Source organism: Diplotaxodon limnothrissa, linkage group LG15, assembly GCF_057381915.1.
Source record: "Diplotaxodon limnothrissa isolate DT_005_m linkage group LG15, D_limnothrissa_male_GT1.1, whole genome shotgun sequence".
NCBI lineage: Eukaryota > Metazoa > Chordata > Actinopteri > Cichliformes > Cichlidae > Diplotaxodon > Diplotaxodon limnothrissa.
In genome coordinates, this window is record NC_140610.1 from 44,367,657 (window position 1) to 44,389,534 (window position 21,878).

The following is a 21,878-nucleotide window of genomic DNA, read 5'->3' on the forward strand; positions in this document are numbered from 1 at the left end:
GTAATTGAGTATGTTGTTAAACACAGTTTATTACAATTGTTGACTACAGTATTTGCCTAAAATGTTCTCCATGTGCTTCTTCTTTTCTTTTTCTGTCCCTCTGCAGGTCACTCAAGGTTTCTTCTGCTCTTAGATGAACTGGACAGAAGAACAACAGAGAGCAGCGTTCGTGTTTTTACAAAATGGCAGAAGGAGAGAAACCTCTCTGATGTTATCCACTGAAGCTCCCCTTTCTGCTCCACTTGATAATTCCTGTTTCCAGCTTGACTCTATAATCAGTCTTTCTGAGAAATGGATGGATATTTTATGTTTCTGTGAACTTGTTGGCAGCCAGCAAAGGTTCCGCTATCATGCCTGGTAGTTTTGGGACCTTGTAACCCTCAAAGACCTACCCTCCCAAATTCCCTGCATCCCCTCTTCTCTCCCTCTTCTAAACCACGGAGAGCTTCAAGAAAATGGAGGCTCGTGAATCACCTGCGACAGGGCAGAAATGTCCAAACAAGGAACTAGCAAGGGAGAAGGTACCTCTACAAAGAAAATGGGCGTCAGAGCCTTCTGCAAACACCAAACGAAGCACTTTTGCTGACCTGGAGGCTCCTGGAGGATCAGCACCCCAGCAGAAGTACCCAATCACAGGGAATTCTGGAAAGCTGCTATCTGGACCATCTGCAGTTGGGGCCATAGGAGGCCCGCCATCTCAAGACCCACAAGGCCACTTTGCTCAGGGGTTCCACAGGGGATATCCTTACCAACTTGGCCAGCCATACCCTCAACATCCTCAATCTGAACGGTTTCTCTCAGGAGCCAAACCACAGCCAGGCCTAGAGCCTCATGCCTGGCCATTTGCTGGCCAGTTGCCCTCGGATGACCTATTCCCAGGACACCCAGGACACACTCACCCACATGGGGCTGGTGCAGGAAGGTTCCCTCGGCACAAATCTCCTAGTTTACCCAGCTCCTTTGGACAGTATTCTCAGTCAGGCCCGGAGCCCGGAGAGGAGGCCTATGGCAAAAAAGAGCAAAAGCCAAAAAAGCCTGGCAAGTACATCTGCCACTACTGTGGTCGAGCGTGCGCCAAGCCCAGCGTCTTGAAGAAGCACATCCGCTCACATACTGGAGAGAGGCCATACCCTTGTGTACCCTGTGGCTTTTCTTTCAAAACCAAGAGCAACCTTTACAAGCATCGCAAGTCCCATGCTCATGCCATCAAAGCTGGACTCGTACCATTTTCAGAGCTAGCTGTGGCCCGTAGTGGGGACATGGACCAGGCATCACCAGTGGGTGAGGCTGAGGTCCATTCAGATGGAGAGCAGAGTACCGATACGGATGAGGAAGGCGTGGAGCCCACCACCATGCTAACAGACAAAGACAGTCCAACCCTGCAGATCTCCTTTGAAGCTGACAAGAATACAGGTTATTTTCTTCTATAAGACACTTTAAAAAAAAATTTTTAAGTAGAATTTTCCCAAAGAGTCAAAACAGTTTTGGTTCATAGAAACCCCTTCTTAACACATAGCTAGTTCTTTATATCTATGAACATCTTTTGATGCTTAAAATACTATTTGTTATGGGTATGTTTACAATGATCCAAAATAAAAACGTATTAATGCTGTTACACAGTTCAGCTACAGTGATATAAACTCTCCATGTATTTTGTTTACTGTGAATGGTTGTAATCTGTATCATCTTCATTTTTCCCACTATAAAGGTGGTGCCGAACCAGCATATGCAGATTCACCTGAAGAGCTACCCATTGGATCTATGAAAGTGCCTATTCTTATCGTTCCCAAGCCTGGGGGAGTCCCCTCCACAGGGATGGAGTGCCCCCCCTTTCATGACATAAAAGTGTCACACCACATGTTAGCATCAAAGGCTGGTGGAAGAGCACGTTCCCTGGATGACTCCCCAACAATCAAGCAACGTTTGGCCCTGAGGCTAAGTGACAAAAAAGGACAGGACACTGACCTTGCCATGTCCCAGTCACTTAACCTCCTCAGTCCTCACAGCAAAGGCAGCACAGACTCTGGCTACTTTTCACGCTCTGAGAGCGCAGAGCAGCAGATCAGCCCTCCAAATACCAACGTCAAGACGTACGAGGAGATTATGTTCGGTCGAACTTGGTACTACCGACCAAGCTCCAGGTCAAGACACTCTATAACAGTAGGCATGGCAGGGGCAGACCCCACTAGCTTGACTACCTTGAAGCAACCTGGTGCAATTCTGGAAATAGGGAAGATAGCTGAGGATCACATCTCTTTTAGAGAAGATGTAGGAATCTCAGAAGATCCAAAGCAGTATCCAACTGGGCCATGTCAAAGCAGTACAGGACTTCTAGAGCCTCCATCAGATTCTGGGCATCTTATTAGGAGTAACTCCATGCCAACTTCCACCCCTCCTAACCTCAGTGTTCCCCAAGGGATACGGGGTAGCCAATCCTTTGACAATGTTGTGACAGATGATGTGTTTTACCCGCCAGGCCATCGTAGGCTCACAAGACAGAGTGCATTTGAAAATTCAACCAATGAAGCCCACGTAGGAGAGGCCGAGGGCTTTGGACACTTACCTAAGAATTTAACTTCGTCTCTGGGTATGAAGATTGGTGAACGCGGCCCAGGAGTTCCAGAACATGTTGCCTTTAGTTATGGTACTAAAGTTAGTATGTCAGAAATAGCCACAAGAAAAAGGAGGAAAGAAAAGAGTGTTGGGGATGATGAGGACAGCCCTGGACACTGCGACAGTAGCTGTAGTGGTTCAGTGGAAATGATAGGGGACTATGACTTTAAACAAGGTAGTTTTGATGGGTCCAGAGCCACCCCAACAGGTAAAGGTTCCCTTCATAGTGCACACAGTCAGTCTGACAGCTTTGACACCTGTGCCAGCATGTGCTCCGAGGACATTGCACTATTTACTGACTCTGAGGGCAGAAAAACAGCTGGGAATGTCATATCAGTTATCCAGCACACCAACTCTCTCAGCCGTCCAAATTCCTTCGACAAGTCAGAGTCTTTTGAACAGCCAGTATATCAGCCTTCAGATAAAGCTCCATGTACTCAGTACTCTGAGCAGTCTGACACAGAGATCTTTGAAGATGCTCTAGGTCCTGAATCCACCCTTCTGAGGACAGAGAGCATGGAGCAGCAGCCACAAAGTGACAGTGACTTGGCCTCCCTTTCATCATCATCAGCTGCAGCCTCACCTGGACAGCCTTATCATATCCCACCCAAACTAGTCAGACAACCAAACATCCAGGTTCCTGAAATCAGGGTGACAGAGGAGCCAGACAAGCCTGATAAGGACACAGAAGCTCCAATGACCAAGGAGCTGGAGAAGCAGCAGCATGTCGAGGAGTTTCAATTGCCACAGAGAAGCGACACACTATCCCAAATGCCATCAGAAAAGCTCCCACCCAAGAAGAAGAGGCTCCGCCTAGCAGACATGGAACACTCATCTGGAGAATCAAGCTTTGAATCGACCTGCACCAGCCTTTCTCGTAGCCCCAGTCAAGAGAGTAACTTGTCCCACTCCTCTTCCCTTTCCATGTCATTTGACAGAGATGAAGGTCTCAAGTCTGTCTCACCAACAAAACAGGTACCCCATTTTTTTAGTAATTTCAAGTGCATTTACGTCTCTTTTATAGTAAGGTCTTCACTGAGGGGTTTGCATCCTGAACAAAGTGGAAACTTTGTCTCTTTGTTTCTGTAAAGGATGATTCTTCAGTATCTGGTGGTGGGCCAAAGCAATCAGAGTTCCTGACTGTGCCAGGTAGTGGTTATTCTAGCCACCACCAGCAGAGGGAAATGAGGAGGTCTTCATCAGAACAGGCACCATGCACGCTGCCTATGGAGTTGCCTGAAATGCGCAGTAAATCCTTTGACTATGGAAGCTTGTCAACCTCAAGACAGGGAGAACTGTACTCCAGTGCTTCTGCAATGAAGGAACGTCGGCGTGGATATCTTGTTAGACAGGTAGTGTATAAACGATTAACTTATATTTAGATTAATTTGGCCGTGTGCCATTTGTATTCCTCAGAAAGAGAACACAGAAGTTGTCAGTGACAATGCATGGAATAAAAGAGCTGGAGTAAAGTAAACAACCTTGCAACTTCTTCAACTGAACATTTAAAAACTCTGAGCTAGATGGAAGAAGAGGACTAGGAGCTTATTAAGGATGAAGGCACTACAAAATAATTTAGTATTTTAGCACCCCCATCAGCTTCATTCAAAGACATCCTAATGATGCCATGCTATACCGACATTATCATCTCAATACAATGCAATCACAATGTTATCATGCACTATATTAAGGTTTATATGGTATCCTTAGTCAAGCTAACCAAATATAATTTTATTAAAGCTAAACCACTTTCCCTCCACACTTCTCTGCATTTGGCAGGCTTCACTGAGTGTTTATCCAGAGGCAGTTACCCAGGAGCCAGGGGGCGCAGAAACGTCAATCAAACAGGAGAGTTTGGAGCATGGTGGATGGCCTGGTCCAGCAGGATCCCCTCACAGCAGCAGCGAAGCAGTCAGCAGAACCAAGAGAACTGGGACTGGTGCTGGTAAGCTTTACATTCATCTTAGTATGTTATCTATACATTTTTTTGTCTTATACTTTATCCATCATACTTTCCCAAACTTTTATTGAAAAATTTCTCGACTCAATAAACTACCCACATCCTTCCGTGCATGGATTGCATTCTGCTATTATAGCTTACTTTTGTAAAATGAGTATTCTTTTCAAATGTATGCATTTTATGCACAGATATAGGACCTCACCAACATCAACAGCACCACCAGCATATTCTCCAACAGAGTGTCAGCGAAGACAGCCTTCCAGAGGAACCTCTCTATAGCAGGTCAGACAAAATATACTTACAGAGAAATAACCTAAAATAATAATAGTACAGCCCTGCTTCAAAAACATCTGGGAAACTGTGTAAAATAACGCAATGAGAACAGAATGTAGTGAATTGCATAGAATTTAAAGTTGAAAGTAGTATCATGGATGCTGGCCTTTAAATTTGTGGTGATAAGAAAGCCTGAATACAGAACACCAAAGAATTCTTAAAAGAGATTTAAGATTTTGATTGTTTAGACCACAAAATGTTTTTTCTCACATTTCTGTAAAATAAATATTTGAAATGTTATTATTTTGGTTGTAACTTCTCTTAAGAGGCTTTACATTATTTGAAAATCATTGCATTACATTTTTATGGTTGTATTTAGGGTCACATTTATTACTGCTGTAGCCTTCAACAAAATTGATAATGTTTTTGTCCTCTATAGGTCCCAGCAGCATCGCTTGCAGGCCCAAAGCTCGTCATCAGAGGGAGAGCATCCAGGTCATGAGGTCATGAGTAAAGATATGATGCAGCAGTACCAGAGTGGCCCTCCTTTCCTTTCTTTCCCACAACCAGGCCTCTTCTGGAATCAGGAGCCTGAACAGACACCAAGACAGCAGCAGACCCAGCAGGCCCAACTGCAACTCCAAAAACTCCACATCAGGTCACCCGGTCTCCCACTTCACAAACAGCAGCCACTCCACTCCCTGCAACAAGTCCACGATCAACAGCCATATGATGGAAAATCAGAAAATCCAACCTCTCAGATTTACTCTGCTTCTTTTTCAAATCGCAGCTCTCCTCTGTCAGCCTCGCTGTCCACCACCTCCTCCATGCTTCTGCAACAGATCCAACCCATATTTGCTACCCAGAACCTGGGCTCACAGGCCTCTTTGCCTGGTTTGCTGGTTCCTGTACGGATCCAAACCCATGTGCCATCGTTTGGTAGTGTTATGTACACCAGTGTTAGCCAGCTGATAGCTTCTCATGGTAGTGGAGCACAAGGTTTGGGTTCAGCCAGGCCAGGCAGTACTGACAACAGCAACATGTCTCCCCCGGTTGGTGTTGTGAGTGTCACAAAGCCACATGGAGGAGTTGGAGGAGGTTTCAACTTAGCACATTTCCTAGGGCAGACGGATGGTGCAGTGCTGCGGCACCCACTCTGGAAGGGTCCAGATTCACTACCAGAGCAACGTCTAAACACAGGGATCCCCCTATCACTAACATCAGGCACCATATCCACCACAGATGCATCAGGGTCTGCTATCGGAGGGGGCAAGCGCATGCTCTCTCCTACCAGCTCACTTGAGCTCTTCATTGAGACTAAGCAACAGAAAAGAGTAAAGGAGGAGAGGATGTATGGACAGATTGTCAAGGAGATGAGTGCTGTGGAGCTAAGTGGAACTGAAGGTGGCAGCAAGCCTGACAAGGGACAAGGAAGAGGTCTGAAGAGCGAAGGCTCCATGGATGATTCTGAAAGGATGTCCTCTTCTCCTCCATTAAGTGACTTCCCAGTTGCTACCAAGATTGCCATTCCTGTCCGTTCCTCTGCCCCCCATCTCTCTGACGTCCCTCGGCCTCAGAGCTTCACCCCTCCGCTCCAGATTGTCACAGACCGTTCTCCAGCTTCAGGTGGCTGCGACTCCCCAGAGGAGCTTGACGTGGACGATTCAGCCCAAGAGCCGAGCTCCAGCCCAGAGTCCATGGTTTCCTCTAACGACGCAGAAGACGCTGACAGCACGAAGCAACCTACTTCAAATAAAATGCCTGTCAGCATGCTGGTTCAGCTCGATGCCAACCAAAGCCCAGGATTACCTGGAGCAGCGGGTCAGACTCTGCTGCTCACAGATGTGGCGGATGTCCAGCAGCTTTTCCCGTTCCCTAGCTTACGCACGATGAGCAGAGTCAGCTGGTGTTTCCTGAACTACACCAAACCCAACAGCACCCAGGCAGCTTTGCGTAGCTCCGTCTACAGTTCATGGTGTGTCAGCTCATACAATCCCAATCCTCTGAACCTGAGTACCAAGGCTTCACTGGCTCTGCTGCGGTCCAAACAGAAGAGGAACACTGATTTGATGTACACAACGGCAGCCATGTCTCCACCCAGCTCCGGAAAACTGGTCTCTTCTGTAGCCTGGAAGCTGCGGTTTGATCAGGTATGTGCTGCAGTCATCAGAAGGATAAAAGATTGCCAAGAGAAATATTGAATTATGCACGCATGGACACAACTACAGAGAAACACAACCGCAAGAATCTTAATCTGCCCTTTATGTTACCTTTTTTTTTTTCTTTAGCTGAAGCCAGAGCTGATGCCAGTAGATGTCAGTCATTTTGGGAGGAAGATGAAAGGAGTGGTTTCATGGGATCGTTCAAAGGAGGAGCAGGTGGAGAAGGAGGTCTCAGTCAAACAGCCTGCTGCTGAACCGACACGCATCAAGATCTTCGAAGGCGGGTATGTCTAATAAAAATACACAATTAAAAGGGACAGGGACAGCCTCTAAACATGACTTGTCAAACCTCCAGAAAACTACTCTCTCTTTCTTTTGTGTACTTGAAGCCATGCCAGTTGATGTCATTCACGCAGCATCAGCTTGTTGGGAGAAATTGTGGACTAGAAAAGGACAAATCTTCATGTAGGAAGTGTCCTCTTTCTAACAGATAAAAGCATGCGGCTAACTAACGTTTAGAGCTCAGCTCAGGAAGATGCTCGAATGTTTACATCCTGTCACACTAGGAGGAGCCTCTCATTATCACAGCAATATGTTTGTCTGGTGGTAGTTGCTAGAGGTACAGAAATAAAATAATTCCTTGGTGAACCTTCTCACTTCAACATGAACAGAAATCATGTACAGGGTAGCAAACATTTAAATATTTGATGTTGGGATCAGCTGCTCCTTTAAAAGCATTTAAATGCTGTTTCTGCTGTGGCATCATAGATCACATAAAGAGATCATTCTGTAGTGTGTTTCGCACTTCCTCAGAGACTACAGGGATAAAACTTGTATGGTCAAAATCAGTTTATTTTTCTGTGAATGAAAAGAGCAGATAAAGATAAAACCCTAAAGATATGCAAAATTAAATCGTCAAAGGAAAAGGTCAGGCTTTACTTAAAATGTAAGCATATACTAACTAATAACCACTTTTATGATATTATTTGTATTAATGCTTTTCCCTTAGAAACTCAGGAATAAGGTATAAAACTTGCATACAGAAAAGTGATTTGTTACAAGTACGTGATTCAAAATACTGAGCTGCCTTTTGTCTTTTTCTTAATCCTAACAGCTGAGTATTCAATAAAAATGAGCACTGGTGACCTCTGTATGGACTGTAAAGACATCTGCCTCATCATGATTAGTCAGAAAAATCTTCTTAGGTATTAAAAAAAGAAGACTTATCCCTTTACAGCCTATTCTTTGGGCTTAATTTGTGCCTGCGAGAGTCGGGCCAAGAGCCTGAGCCTGGTAAACCCATCACGGGCTAACGACTCAGGCTGCATTGCTGTAATTGGACATCAACTTTCATAATTCTTGCTCTGAGTTTTATAGACTGGTGTGAAGTGGGATTTGTCCCTCGTTAGTTGTGTTTTAAAGCCTTTTTCACGCAGTTTTTCTGACACCAACAACTTCAGTATTTATTTCTTTTGTTAGTTGCTGAGAGGAGAAATGCTTTTTTAAAAATCCTATTAGATTACTTCATGTATTCGGCGCAATGTTTTATTTTAGTTTTAAAATTTTTACGAGTTTTTTGCCTTTATTCCAAATTATTTATAGATTTTTTTTCAAAGTTTATTGTTTGTCTGTGACTTCATGTGCGATTGCAGTTCTAATAAATTACTGCAATGTGCAGCACCTTTTTGAAAGCGGTGCATTTTTTTTTGCCAATTTCTGTTTTTAGAGAACATTTCCAGCATTTTAGAACTGCATAAAGTTCGTTTACTCCCACACAACTGAAAAGATTTCCACCATACAGCGATGACAAAACGCAGGACACGTTGGAAATGAAAGTTCAGATTGACCAGAGCTTTAGAAAGTTTTTTTTTTTCCTGCATGAGATAAGAAAGCTCTTTTAAGCGACTTTGCATCCATCTTTGTGAACACGAGTCAGCTGATGAATAAAAGCAGAAGCCAAAAAAGAAAGAAGCAGAAAATCTTTGGCAGAAGTCATAACATTAAGAATTATCTTCTGGTTTTGACTCAAAGCAGATGAACTGCTTAATCACATTGTTACAGCAAACGTTGCCCCTCCTTTTAACATAAATATTTAACTGTTGTTAAAACCGTACTTTAGCTTTTTCATCCTTGTGTTCAGTATTTTCCCAAATAAATGTATCAGTTCCCCAAAAAATGAGCGTATGAGGTATTGTTTCAGCACAACAGATGTTGCAGGTGCAAAATTTATCACCAGCTAAACTAACTAAAGTTTATGCCTGGGGTAATCTAACCATGTCAAACTAATGTGTTTTAAAAAAATTGAATAAAATATGTCTCCTTCTTAGTCTCAGAGTGTCAGATACTGTTGTTCAGTCAAAGTGGCGGCTCAAAGATACACATACTCGTTGGCAATTGTGCCGTGATGAACCGCATTTAAGGGCTGTCACTCCAAACTAGTCACGTATGAATGGTTGGAAAAGACCTCTGGGGGTCACATGAAAAACACTGGATGATCATCATTTTTCACCATCCAGGGTTATGATAAGAAGAGACAAATCTTAAATCTTAAACCTTTAACCAATATGTGTAGTTTTTGGTGTGTTCTGGCTCAAGACTGTCACGCTCCTTTTATTCTAGTAAGAACTTTGGGCTGTTTCCCCCAGAAAGACATCTGATGACCCTCCCTGTGCTCTTAATGACATGTTTTGACACCTCACTACATATCAATAAACACGTGATTTGACAAGAATTATAATAGGCTCTGGGGTTTTCCAAGGGTAGCCCTGGTAAGCTAACCCTCACTAACTTCTGATGCACACCTTGTCATTTGGTGCAGGAAGCAGACGTGAAATACAAGAGTAAACGCTCAGTTCAGAAAGGAAGAACGAGTTAACCTGAGCAGGCGTCCAAGGGGAAAAGAATAAAAAATGGACATTTAGCATCCAGTACCACCATGGCTGCACCAACAATTAAGGATTCTTAGCTTGCGTGTGTGCATGTATGTGAGACACCGCCAGCATCTGATACTGTGAGAGGACTCCATCTTGTCGGGTGCATAAAGTTTTTAATTGTTTTATTTTATATTGTTCTCATGTTGGCGGAATATTTTCAGATAGATTCACGATAAAGCTGAGTAAAGAGACATATTAAGAATGTTTCAGTACAGCAGATATATTCTCACTATTTACAGGAACCTGGTATGGAGGTAGAATATATTTACAGAGGATGAAAAGGGGCCCACAGCACCTTGAGGCTCCTAAATAGGTTAATATGGCCACATGAAACTTTTTTGGTTAAAGAAAATGTATCTATAGCACAAAGTATGCAAAGAAACATGAAATCTTTAATCTACTCTGGCTTTATATCATAAATTGGCTTGCATGTCTGCGTCTATTTGAGAAGGCTGGCATCTTTTGCTGAGCAGTCAAAGTTTATATGTTCTATTTATATTCCTGAAAGTTACTCAAATCTAGCGACGAAGCAGAGAAAATGTTTTGTTTATTATTGTGTTGTCATTAAACTCACATCTGGCTTATTTTCCACATAGAAAACTAAGGGATTTTTTTTCAAGTGTACATTCAATGGTCAAATAAAGCCTGTACGAGGGAGTTAAAGCTAACCCCTGTAGAGAGAGACATTCCCACAGTGTCATAATGTTTTATAGCCTACAGTAGAGCCAGTAAGACCAAGGTTACCGAATGGAACAGACGGTGCAGACACACACAACATTCAAATATACCCCTTCTCTCTCTCGCTTTCACACACACACACACACACACACACACACACACACACACACACACACACACACACATATATACAGGGAGGGGAGTTATTAAATGCAGCAGACAGTGAAGTAATTCTCTGGTGTCCCCAAAGGACACTTAAGAGGAATAAGTGGATGAAAGCACACAAACAGAGTGCACAGGAAAGACAAACATATGCACACATACACTCACACAAACAGGCACACAAACAGACTATACCTTAAAAAAAAGAAAGAAACCTGAAATCTTTCTCTATGACAGAAATCCATTAAGTGCAAATTTTGGCCGAAGAACCAGATCTTTTACTGGCTTTACGTTTCGCCGTCAGTCGAACGTTTCAGAAGTTTTGAAAGTGAATCTGCTTTTATGATCTTACCGTGTGCCCTGAATAAAATAGAATAAAACGAAATAATCATCATAATTCATTTTTGGTAACTGGACACAGCTGTGCAAACGTCTCGGCTCAGACGAGCACTCAGAGGTATTTCCCAGTTCGCGGTGCAGTTGAAAGACAAATTTCCCCTCGCTGCTGCAGATGGATTGTTTGATGTACCTGATATTTGACCTCCTTTAACACATGAGGCCCTGAACTACACATTATCCACTTCTCCAGCCACTGCAGACACAACAGGAAACTATACAATCCTCCAGCAGCTTTTGCTACTCCTCCACAAGGATTTATTCGTTTTTTTCTTTAGTACAAAAAAACTGAACTAAATGCGATGCTTCTGCGGCAGAGCAAAAACAGACAGAATTTACCAGAATTTGACTGGTGGTTGGTGGTAACTTCCCTCCATGACTGACAGACTCAGGCAGACATGCACTGATCCCACTGCCAAGTGTCCACTCTTTCACTCATGTGGGATAGAAAATCACGACTGACAGCGATGCTTAAAAAAAAGAAATCTTGTAAAAGAATAAGTGGGACTGGCTGAAGGAATGTGGTTATCTTTTTTTTAGAAAAGATGATGAACAACAAAGCCAGAAGTGGAACGCTCCAGTGGTTCCCGTTTTAGCTTAAAACAAAGAAAGGTTGCATCTGTATGGAGGTTACGACCAGGTCAACAGAATTCACAGGGATAATAAAAGACAGCAGGCTTGTTTTCTGCTTACATTAATCATGGTAATCATCGTGAGACACAAAGTAATCTGTTGCAGCTTACTACAAACACACGATGATCAGCTGTGGCAATAACCCCCGTGGAATACGCCACCAGCTGCTTCACAGCGTGCTTCGAAAGCATCCCAGAAGCGGCTCTCCGCTCTCCATTTTTGACAGAAGCTGCGTCAAGATGTGCAGAGCTGATGAGCAGAGACAGGCGTGGCAATGATATTTATTTTCAAAATAAAAGACTTTGTTTATGCCAAATGTGTGATTTGGGATTGTGCAAAAGACAGATGAACATGTGTACAGGTGTATTCCTCAGAGTAAAACTGATAATGCCTGACAATATGTTGGTGCCCCTAAGCTGCCAGAACACCTCTGACCCATCAGATCTGTTAGACGTCACTGGGACCTCTGTGGATTGTGTTTTTCACTGGAATCATTCGAGCGAATGCTCAGCTTGTGGGATTGTGGTAGTGTACAGGCCAAATCAGTGCCTTGAGTCATTCCTGAGCATTTTTTTGAGGGGTGTGGGTGTATTGTCCTTCTGGTGTCCATCGTGTCACCAGGGGTTATTGGTGGCATGCAGTGGTTGGGTAATGAATGGGACTAACCTCAGCTTTGAGGCAAGCAATTGGAAATGACTGCAAATGGAAATTAAAAATTCCGCGGAGTGACATATGACAAGGTGTAAAATATAGCACTATATGAACCATCCCAGCAGGGGTGATGGGATTTAAACATGAATGAATGGTTACTGCAGCCTCTGATCCCTATGATGCATCTGAGCAGAGGAAACCTCATTTCAGTCTTATTTAACCAGAACCTCTGTGTCAGCAAGCATCTGTGTCTCTGACTTTGACCTCTGACCTCTTTGTGGTGAAGGACAAAGATCTTCAATAACCATGAATAGAGTGTCCAATGAAGATTGGAATACATGTTTCATATATTTTTTAATATAAAACTGGATTGGTGTCTTCCTCTGTGTGTGTGTTAGCATTGTGCTGTATGTGTGTATCCGTTTACTGTTTCACCAGCCTTTAATTGTCCCGCTGGGAAAAATAAATTGTGATGAAGTGAACTGAATCACAGCCAACCGTAGAGGGCTGTCTGGCAGTTATATTATAGCAGTACATTATTTATCTTTATACTGTATACATAAGCATAAATAACAACTGTGGCAGGACAAAATTATGATATTACAAGTAAAACTCACTTTCATGGCTTCATTGTTAACAATTGTTTCTGCTATTGTGTTAACAAAGTGCCTGTTTTGCAAAAATGTAAAAAACCTAATCGCTGCACTGTTTCTTTCCTCCAGCTATAAATCCAATGAGGACTACGTCTACGTCCGTGGTCGTGGACGAGGGAAATACATCTGCGAAGAGTGTGGCATCCGCTGCAAGAAGCCCAGCATGCTGAAGAAACACATCCGAACGCACACCGACATCCGACCCTACGTCTGCAAGTTCTGCAACTTTGCATTCAAGACGAAAGGTAGGGCTTCTTTTATATTGTGTTTTGCAGCATGCTATGAGCAAGCCTGGCTACAGTCACTGTGCAACTGCAACCGTCCTTGCAACCCGCCTCCGCCCTAGGTGCTTTCTCGTATCTGTTGTCGCTGATGTCTGCTCTGATCGGGTTTTGCTTCTTTTGCATTTATAGTGTCGAATATAAGTTAGTGGAGAGGAAATGAATCTTATTTTGACTACAGCGCTACTGACTGAACTATGTTTATCTCTGTATGCAAGTAATGCAGTGACTTATTAAGGCCGGGGTTTGATTTATTTTATAACTGCAGTAACCACTGGATATTGTAGACCTCCATAAATATCTTCTAAACTTTCTCCTTGACCATCACAGTAAACCTTGTAAACATTTTTCCAGGTGTTAGCAGCTTTTTACGGCAGACTTTTAGTAGGAAAACTCTTAAGGGGCAGCACTAAGTGGTTAAATGAATGAATAAAACATGCAGAAAGGCTGTTTTTCTGTAGCTGTGGTCAGCAGGAACCTCCATCATATCAGAGGTTAAAGATGCTGACTACCCGATATGTGATCTTTAATAAAAAGCCATTATCCACGGGATAGATTTTCAAATTCATATGTAAAGTATGCGTATCTTTGGATTCTATACATTCTGCCAACTGAAGCAGAGTCCAGACAGGTTGAGTAATTTTGTTATTAAATTAAATTTGTTATAAATTATATATTATTTATAAATTGCAATCTTGCGGTCTCACTCTTTCATCCGCTTCTATTTCCATTTCATCCTTTCTTTTACAGTCTTGTGTTGATGCAGCCCAACAAGCTGTGGTTTCCAGTAAGACTAGTCGAAGGGTCATTAAATGGTGTTTGTGCTTGTGTGTGCGCATTTTGCAGGAAACCTGACGAAGCACATGAAGTCTAAGGCTCATATGAAAAAGTGTCTGGAGTTGGGAGTCTCCATGTCTTCCGTTGAGGACACTGAGGCAGACGAAGGAGGTAGGAGACAAACACACTCATGCATTTACACATACACACACAAACACACACACACATACACACACACACACTTCTTGAGCTGGACTACATCCTGCTGTCTTATTGAGTGCAGCCTGCAGAGCTCTTGGCTCGGTGTAGCTGTGCAGAGACAATTAGTGTAATGGAAAGCAGAGCTTATCCTGACAGCCAGCATCCATGTCAAACAACCACACCTGACACACAAGCTGACTAAAAAAAATATTTTAAAAACACCTCTTATGGCCTTGAAATACTCCAGGAACAATTTAAAGCTACAGCTTAGAAAAAGAAACAAATATTAGCCAGTCAACCTCGGTGACGAGGTTCATGAGGATACGCCAAGGAATACGCCGTGCTATTAATCTGCTGATGTGGAAATAATCTGAAAATTATTACTGGCGAACTTGTCGTAGGCTGATATTGACGAATGAATATGATTTTCCATGAAATATTCATCAGCTGTCTCTCGGGGCTGTGGTCTCGATTTCCCGTTAATCTCCTGATGACTTGATAATGAAGCTGGAAATTAGTGGGATTATTTTTATAATCTATGGAGTTTTCACCATTCGCAGTTATTACTTTCAGCTGATCTTTGCTACACTTTGTTCTTTAAACATCTGAATGGACAGCATCTTGGTATCTAGTTTGCTCTTGTAATGGATCCACTGATTCTCTATACCTCTCTATAGCCGTTAACTAATTATTTAAGCAACCAAATAAACAACAAATAAAAAATCAAGTATAAAGCATTTATTGTCATATCTGACTGACATACCAGCGAGAGCATCTCTCAACCAATCACTTCAGATTTCTATGAAAAAATGTTTTACAAATAAAAAGTGTAGGTTTTCTTTGCATAATTTTTGTAAAAGCGGATGAACTGAGCCCTTACCATCATATTTAACCAGAATGGGACTGGTAGCTGGTGGTAACGCCCCACCATGTAGACCACCAAATTAAATGTAACTATGTTTTGGCATGCCATTTAATTGGGATATGATCCCACATATACACAGGGGGTTTTTGGGGAAAGGGAGCACTACAGAAATCCAGTGAGTGAGTCACTGAGACATAAACACTGGTGGTTTGTGAGAAACTGTTGTATATAAGACTAACTGGAAAAGTAGTCCAATGTTAGTGCAACTGATTTCCGCTGAAATAGTTGCTTAAATACGATTTATTAACTACTTCTTCCTTGTGCTGCATATGGGGGGAAAATAAAATGCTGATGGAATTTCTTTCTTTTTCTTTTTCTTTTTTTTTTTTAGATCAATTTCATATTTTTCGATCTCTCTCTGGACAGATAAGAAGCTCTGAACAACAAAAACATGCCTCTGTTTCAACTTGGACTCTTTTGAAAGTCACAAAAAGCAAACAAACTTTTTAATTCCCAGAATTAACGTTTTTCAGCCAATCGTCTGGCTGCATTTTAAAGCGTTGGTTACCTGCCAGCAGTAACTTTGCTGCTACTATACAATAAGACCCTGCCAACATTTGGCTGTAGTCCATCCTGTGGGAAAAACCAAAGTGTTGAGGGTTTAAATAACTTTCTTTTTATTGTGTTTTATTGTTTTGAGCTGGTGGGAATGAGATTTTATTTGGTGTTTTGTTTTACACCTAAACTCTGTCACCTATTAATACAAACCATTTCTCTCTCCACTCATTCTTCTGTTCTTCATTGTCCTTTTCGTCTCCTTCTACCTTATTGTTTCCCCCTCCTGTTCCTTTTACTTTATCCTTTCTTTGTCTTCTTCCTGTTTCTCTCCTTCCTTCTTTCTACTCCTTCTGCTTTCTTTTCTTCTTCCTCTGCCTCCTCTGTATGTTTCTTCCCACTCTTTTTGTTTCTGCTTTTTCTCCCTCATCTCCTTTATACATTATCGTTGTTGTTTCTCGTCCATTTTCCCCTTTTTTCTTCCTCTTCCTGTCCTTTCGTCCTTATCCCTGTGTCTGTATTCTGTCTCTTATCTTTCCTTCCATTCTTCTTCTTCTTGCCTTACTACTTCACCTTCAATTATTTTTCCTTATCTCTTTTTCATACCTGTTTTTCACTCTTCATCTCCTGCTTATAATATTTTTTCACATCTTCTTCCACTTCCTCTTTTTCCTTCTCTCTCTTGCTGCTTTCTCCTCTTCTTCAAGATGTCGGAGATGAAGGCCAGAGGTCTTCAGAGAAGAATTCCAGAGGCGAGATGGCAGATCACCAGTTTTCAGATGCTGATGACTCAGAGGGTGGTGAAGAAGATGGTGATGAGGTGGATGATGAAGACGACGACGAAGAAGACTATGATGGTGACTCCACCCCAAAGACTCGCTCTCGCTCGACCAGCCCGCAGCCTTATGGCCTGCCCTCCCTTTCTGTCACAGCTGTGGCCGCCTCCCAACCTGTTCCTCACTTCTCTTACCATTCAGCGTCCGACCTCCTGGGAAACACCAGCAGGCCGCCTCTGTTTGGCTATTTCACCACCGTGCCGAGTATCCAGATCACACCGCAGGCTCCGCATACCGACCTGGCCAGGCGGGAGCACAGTCAGTCAGAGTACCAGAGAGGCCAGCAGCGGTCGCAGGGTAGCAGGTTGCTGGTTCCACCCTCCTCCTCCTCCTCCATGGATGAAGACCTTCCCGTCCCCTCCCCAGATCTCTCCTCCCCCTCATCACGACTTTCCTCACCCGGTTTGGACAACTCTGGCTGCCCATCCCCCATTTCCCCATCCTCCTCACCCTCAGCCCGCCGTTACCTCTCCCCACGTCGTGACCTCTCACCCCGCGCAGGACACCTGTCACCCCGGCGGGACATTTCTCCTCTGCGTCACATCTCCCCTAAGAGAGACCTGGGAGCAGCAGGGGGATACAGGCGAGACCTTTCACCAAGAAGGGGACACCTGTCACTGCTTTCTCCCTTGTCTCGGCCCACGTCACCATCGGGAAGAGATTACAAGCGAGACCTTTCACCACGAGGCCGCCACAGGGGGATGATCCGGCCTGTGTCTCCTCGCAGAGGACTTCACCAACACCTTCACCACCAAAGGTAAGCTCAAATTCTGAATGATTTCAGCCACTTTGTTACTTAATGGTTAATGGTTTTAGCAAGTTCCAGGTCCGAAGAAGAACCTTTTCCATTTAATCCAGTACCCCTAACTGATTCACTTAAATAGCTTAACAGCAAACCTCAGTTCAACTTAAAACTACTCAGTATCATTAACAGATAAACAGATGCACATTTTACACTTGATTAAGGTATAATGTGATATTTGTCCGTATTTGTGACCACCAGCCAGCAGAGCGGGGCGCGGGGCCTGAGGCTGAGTCATCAGACTGGTGCGCTGGGTCAGGGAGAGTTCAGCGCTCTGGGACGTCACACAGCCAGCACAGAAATGGAGACGGTAAGATTTTGTTCATGATTATGCTTCAATGTTTAAATATTTTAGTTCCACACTGACGCTGATTGGTGCATGGGACAGACAATGGTTTAACTTTAAAGAATAACATGGACACATGAGGGAAATTGGCCAGGAAAGGGACATAAGCAGTCTGATAGTTAGACTGTGAGCTTGAACCTAATGCATATTTTGGAAGCAGGGTTAACAATTATATCAGATGAATTCATGAACGAGCATCTCTAGCACATATTTTGAAATTCTGGATCCTTTATTTAACGAGATCTCGAGAGTAATACTGTAAGTGTTGATGAAAAATTACCTCTAGGTTATGAACATTGATGTGAGATGTGAAATTCTGAAATGTTGCTGCAAGCCAATTTGCAACCCAAATCCACCTCCTTTTCCTCTCAGTTGTCAACAGTAGTTCTCTACTGTTCTTGTTGCTGCTCATGTCAGAAGATATCTTCTCTCTCTTTTTAACAATAAATGTTCATAACTAGAAGGTTAGCTTGTTTCACAGGTTCTTTGGCTCAGATTTCTCTGTAAGTTTGCTTATGAAAATTATTAGTCTGGGAGGAAAATTTTGATCAGTTTTGTTCACAGAAATGGACTTCTCCTCACTTTCAGTAAATGCATACTTGTGGTTTTGTTAAAAACATTTGCCTCTCTAAAGTCTACCGTTGAGGTAGAGCTTTTGAGTATGCGGACTGTGGTTTTGATGTGAAAAACCCGAAGCGCAACTTAGGAATATAGAAGAAAAGGACAGAAAGAGGGAGCCAAGAAAGAGAGAACCTGACAGAGACGAAGCCGTCTGGCAGACAGAAGAAACATTCAGAGAGGATGAGGGAATAAAGAGCGAGTCAGATAGACTGAGAGGGTTGGAGAGACGGATGATTGAAGATAGGGCTGCTGGGTTTTGGTGGTAATGGGATCTTGGCTGGCTGGTGTGGTTAATAGCGCGGCTGTTTTTCTTCTTAAGAGCTCTACTTCAAACTCCAGCTCCTGCTGCTGGTCCCACTTAAACAAAGCGTGAAGCAGAGAGCGACTCTGCTTGGATAACTGACTGCTCTTCAAATAACTGATTAATGCTTTAACAACCATTTTTCATACACAAGAAATCTGAGCGAGCCTTCATTCTTTGGATTTCTTTGTTCTCGTACCAACACCTGTTGTCCAGCACCGTCGCGCATTTCATCAGGGTTCATTTGTTTATTTTGTTACATAAGATTTGGATTTCCATTGAAAAACCTCCTGTGTGTGTTTATTGTAAGAAGAATTGTCCAATAATCATGTGTGTTTATGTTGAGGGCATTTGCTGCCTGTCAAAATGTAGAAGAAATTTTCAAGTAAACTCAGCAGTTTGTGATTATATCCAGCAGCATGTTTTCATCTTCATCTTCTCTTCCAGGAGCATCCAGGTTCACCGTCATCAGTGGATCAGGGTAGCCGTGGTAACCAGTCTAGTCCACCCCACCAAGTCCTCTTCAGTCACCTTCCCCTACATTCTCAACTACAGGTATCTTTTCTATTTTTTTTCTTATAATACAGATTTTGATTGTTTCACAAAAACTGTATGTAAAAGATGGACCTAACCACCATGATGTCACCGTCCTGTTTTAAAGCTTCAGCTTGAACCTTTAGCATTTTTTGGTTTTCCAAAGCCAGCTGTCACGAGCAAGAGGTGGATAGCAAAGTAGCCACGCATTAATCGTACTATGCTTTATTGTTCATTTGATCGCTTACAAAATGAACATCATATGTTCTATTAAAGACATGAAACTAGCTACTGAGGCTATAAACTCACCAGGAAAGTATTTCCTGCGGTGAGATGTATGGTAATTTTTTCTTGTTTGCAACCAGAATAATCGCCCCCTGCTGGAGATTTGAAAGAATGAAAGTTTAAGACATTTTCATGTTTTGCATGTCCTTAGTTAAGTAATATTTTATATATTTCATTTATTACTTGACTTAATTTGAGAAAAAAAAGCATATGTTGTAAAAGTGCTCTATTGTTAAATTATTATTCCCATAATTATAAAGCCATTTTATACAAAAAGTGTGTATGTAATAATGCTACTTCTGCTAATTAAGTAGAGTTTTGTTATGTGATAAATAAAGGTTAAAGAAGATGATAACAATCGATCTTATCTAAGAAAACAGGTTTTTGTCATTTACAAACAACTTTTCTTCTTCTTTTAAAGATTTTTTTCTCCAAAACTGCAAAAGAGCATAAATGTTACTCACTTCAGAGTAAACAAGGACTGTTTTCAGTGGCATAAGTGCTCCAGTGGAGTATTTAGTTCAGTATAAATGGGATCAGACATTTAACACGTGAGTGAATTAAACGTTTCTCTTTCAGGTGCGCTCGCCTTACCCAATGATCCCCATTGGTGGAATCCAGATTGTACACTCTGTTCCTGCGTCCGTTAACACCCCTCTGGCCCAGCAGGGGGCTTTGCAAGCTGCTCGGATGTCATTGCAGAAGAGCATATCGGAGGACTCCATCACCAGCGAGGCACATTTCACCTCCTTTTCAGAGAGGGGCGGGCATGGAGCAGTAGTGGGAGAAACAGTGAGGGATTCAGTATCACCTCTCCGCTCCTCACAGGAGAAGGAAGGAGAAGGAGGCGTGAGGCAGGAGCAGGAGCAGGAAGAGGGAATCCAGACGTGCACAAAGGCCATCGCCTCCCTCTACATTGACTCCAAGGAGTTTGCTGAGAGAGGAGGAGGTGGAGGCAGAGTGGATGACGGGAAAGACGGAAGCAGAGCGCCTTCCTCCTCTTCCTCTCCTTCAGCTTTGTCCCCAGACTCCCATCAACACCATTCGCCATCTCCCCACCCATCACCATCTCCTCCTCAAGGTCCTGGTATTCAGCACTTTAGCAGCCTGGAACTCAGGCCTCCCCACTCATCAGTCCCAGCCTCTCCTCACTCGCCCTCTTCCTCCTCATCCCCTTACCCTCCAAGCCCCGGATCTGACAGCCTGCAGCCTCCAATGGCATCCAAACTTCTCAAGCTGGAGAGAGACAGAGAGGCAGAAAGCACAAAGAGAAGCAAAGACGTGTCGTAGTGCTGCAGAGGAGGACCAAGGGGAGGAGGAGAAACGATGGATGTCTCCTTTTTTTTGTTTGTTTGTTTTCGGATAATAGGAAGGGATGAAGTGCAACAGGAGAGAGAAAAACTGACTTTTGCACACTTTACACACAATTTCTTCTCCCATTTTCTCTCTCTTACACACATAAAAACAATGCATACAAAGAAAAATGAAAGACTCAAACGGACCTCTTAATGTTCGTGTACAGCATGCCTGTTTTAAACGGGGCCTGCTCTCAGAGACTTTCTTATTTAAAGACTTTAAAGAGCATACACATGTACGGTAACTCCCACCAACGTGAGCCCGACCAAAATCTGCTAAAAACAAAACAAAACAAAGGACTCTAGTTAAACGGTACGACGAAGAAAAACAAAAAACCATCGGACAGCTACGTGTGTGCCTTTTCTTTAATCTCTCTATCTCTCTCTCTTTTTGTTTTGCTTATGTTCTTATAAGCAAACAAAGCAGGAAAGTAAATGTAAATAAAGTACAATACTATCACGTATCAGCTTTGTAATAAATGCAGCCCCCTCCCTCATCCTCCTCCCCGTTTTTTCTTTCTCTCTCTCTCTTTTTTTTGGACACCTTAAACTTAAAAGTCTCGACAAACGATGTGAAGTTATGGATATGACTATTACGTACGGTTGCACTAAAACATATTTTTATATGAGTGAAATTTAAAAAAATTGCTTTTTTGTGTACAGCAGCAATCCTATAATACTATTTATTATTATTGTTACCATGTTTCATAAATTGTAAATTTTTTCTTAAATGTCGTGGATGCCTTTTTCTATGTAAAGCATGGGTTTTTTGCTATCGCTTACATTAGGGCGAGGATATGCACACTGTAATATGGCTTTTTATGTTAGACCTATTTATATACGTCTAAGTGAGCCCCCTCTACTTGGAGGTATATACACATAGAAGATTTACCAGAATATTTACCCAGCATATTAATACATACAGTGTATAGAATCTATCAACCTGTCTGTCTATCTATCTATCTATCTATCATCTATCTATCTATCTATCTATCTATCTATCTA

The 21,878-nt window shown here is 42.7% G+C and overlaps 1 protein-coding gene across 1 annotated transcript; it reads left to right on the forward strand.

Moving 5' to 3' along the window:
* The first annotated feature begins 112 nt into the window (after nucleotides 1-112).
* LOC146618110 (uncharacterized) lies at nucleotides 113-21,357 on the forward strand. The gene is made up of 13 exons (XM_085372287.1): nucleotides 113-1,413; nucleotides 1,709-3,588; nucleotides 3,705-3,965; nucleotides 4,393-4,558; nucleotides 4,762-4,855; nucleotides 5,286-6,996; nucleotides 7,135-7,292; nucleotides 13,184-13,359; nucleotides 14,242-14,343; nucleotides 16,501-17,386; nucleotides 17,633-17,741; nucleotides 19,147-19,254; nucleotides 20,098-21,357. Exons 1-13 carry the CDS (start codon nucleotides 456-458, stop codon nucleotides 20,806-20,808), a joined length of 7,320 nt encoding a protein of 2,439 aa, XP_085228413.1. The 5' UTR covers nucleotides 113-455; the 3' UTR covers nucleotides 20,809-21,357.
* The last annotated feature ends 521 nt before the right edge of the window (nucleotides 21,358-21,878 follow it).

Bases quoted from the DNA above. Each gene is read 5' to 3' on its own strand.
- LOC146618110 (XM_085372287.1), top strand. From the start codon at position 456: ATGGAGGCTCGTGAATCACCTGCGACAGGGCAGAAATGTCCAAACAAG. The intron at 6,997-7,134 runs GTATGTGCTGCA...TTTTTTCTTTAG, and splicing joins GGAAGCTGCGGTTTGATCAG to CTGAAGCCAGAGCTGATGCC. The intron at 7,293-13,183 runs GTATGTCTAATA...TCTTTCCTCCAG, and splicing joins ATCAAGATCTTCGAAGGCGG to CTATAAATCCAATGAGGACT.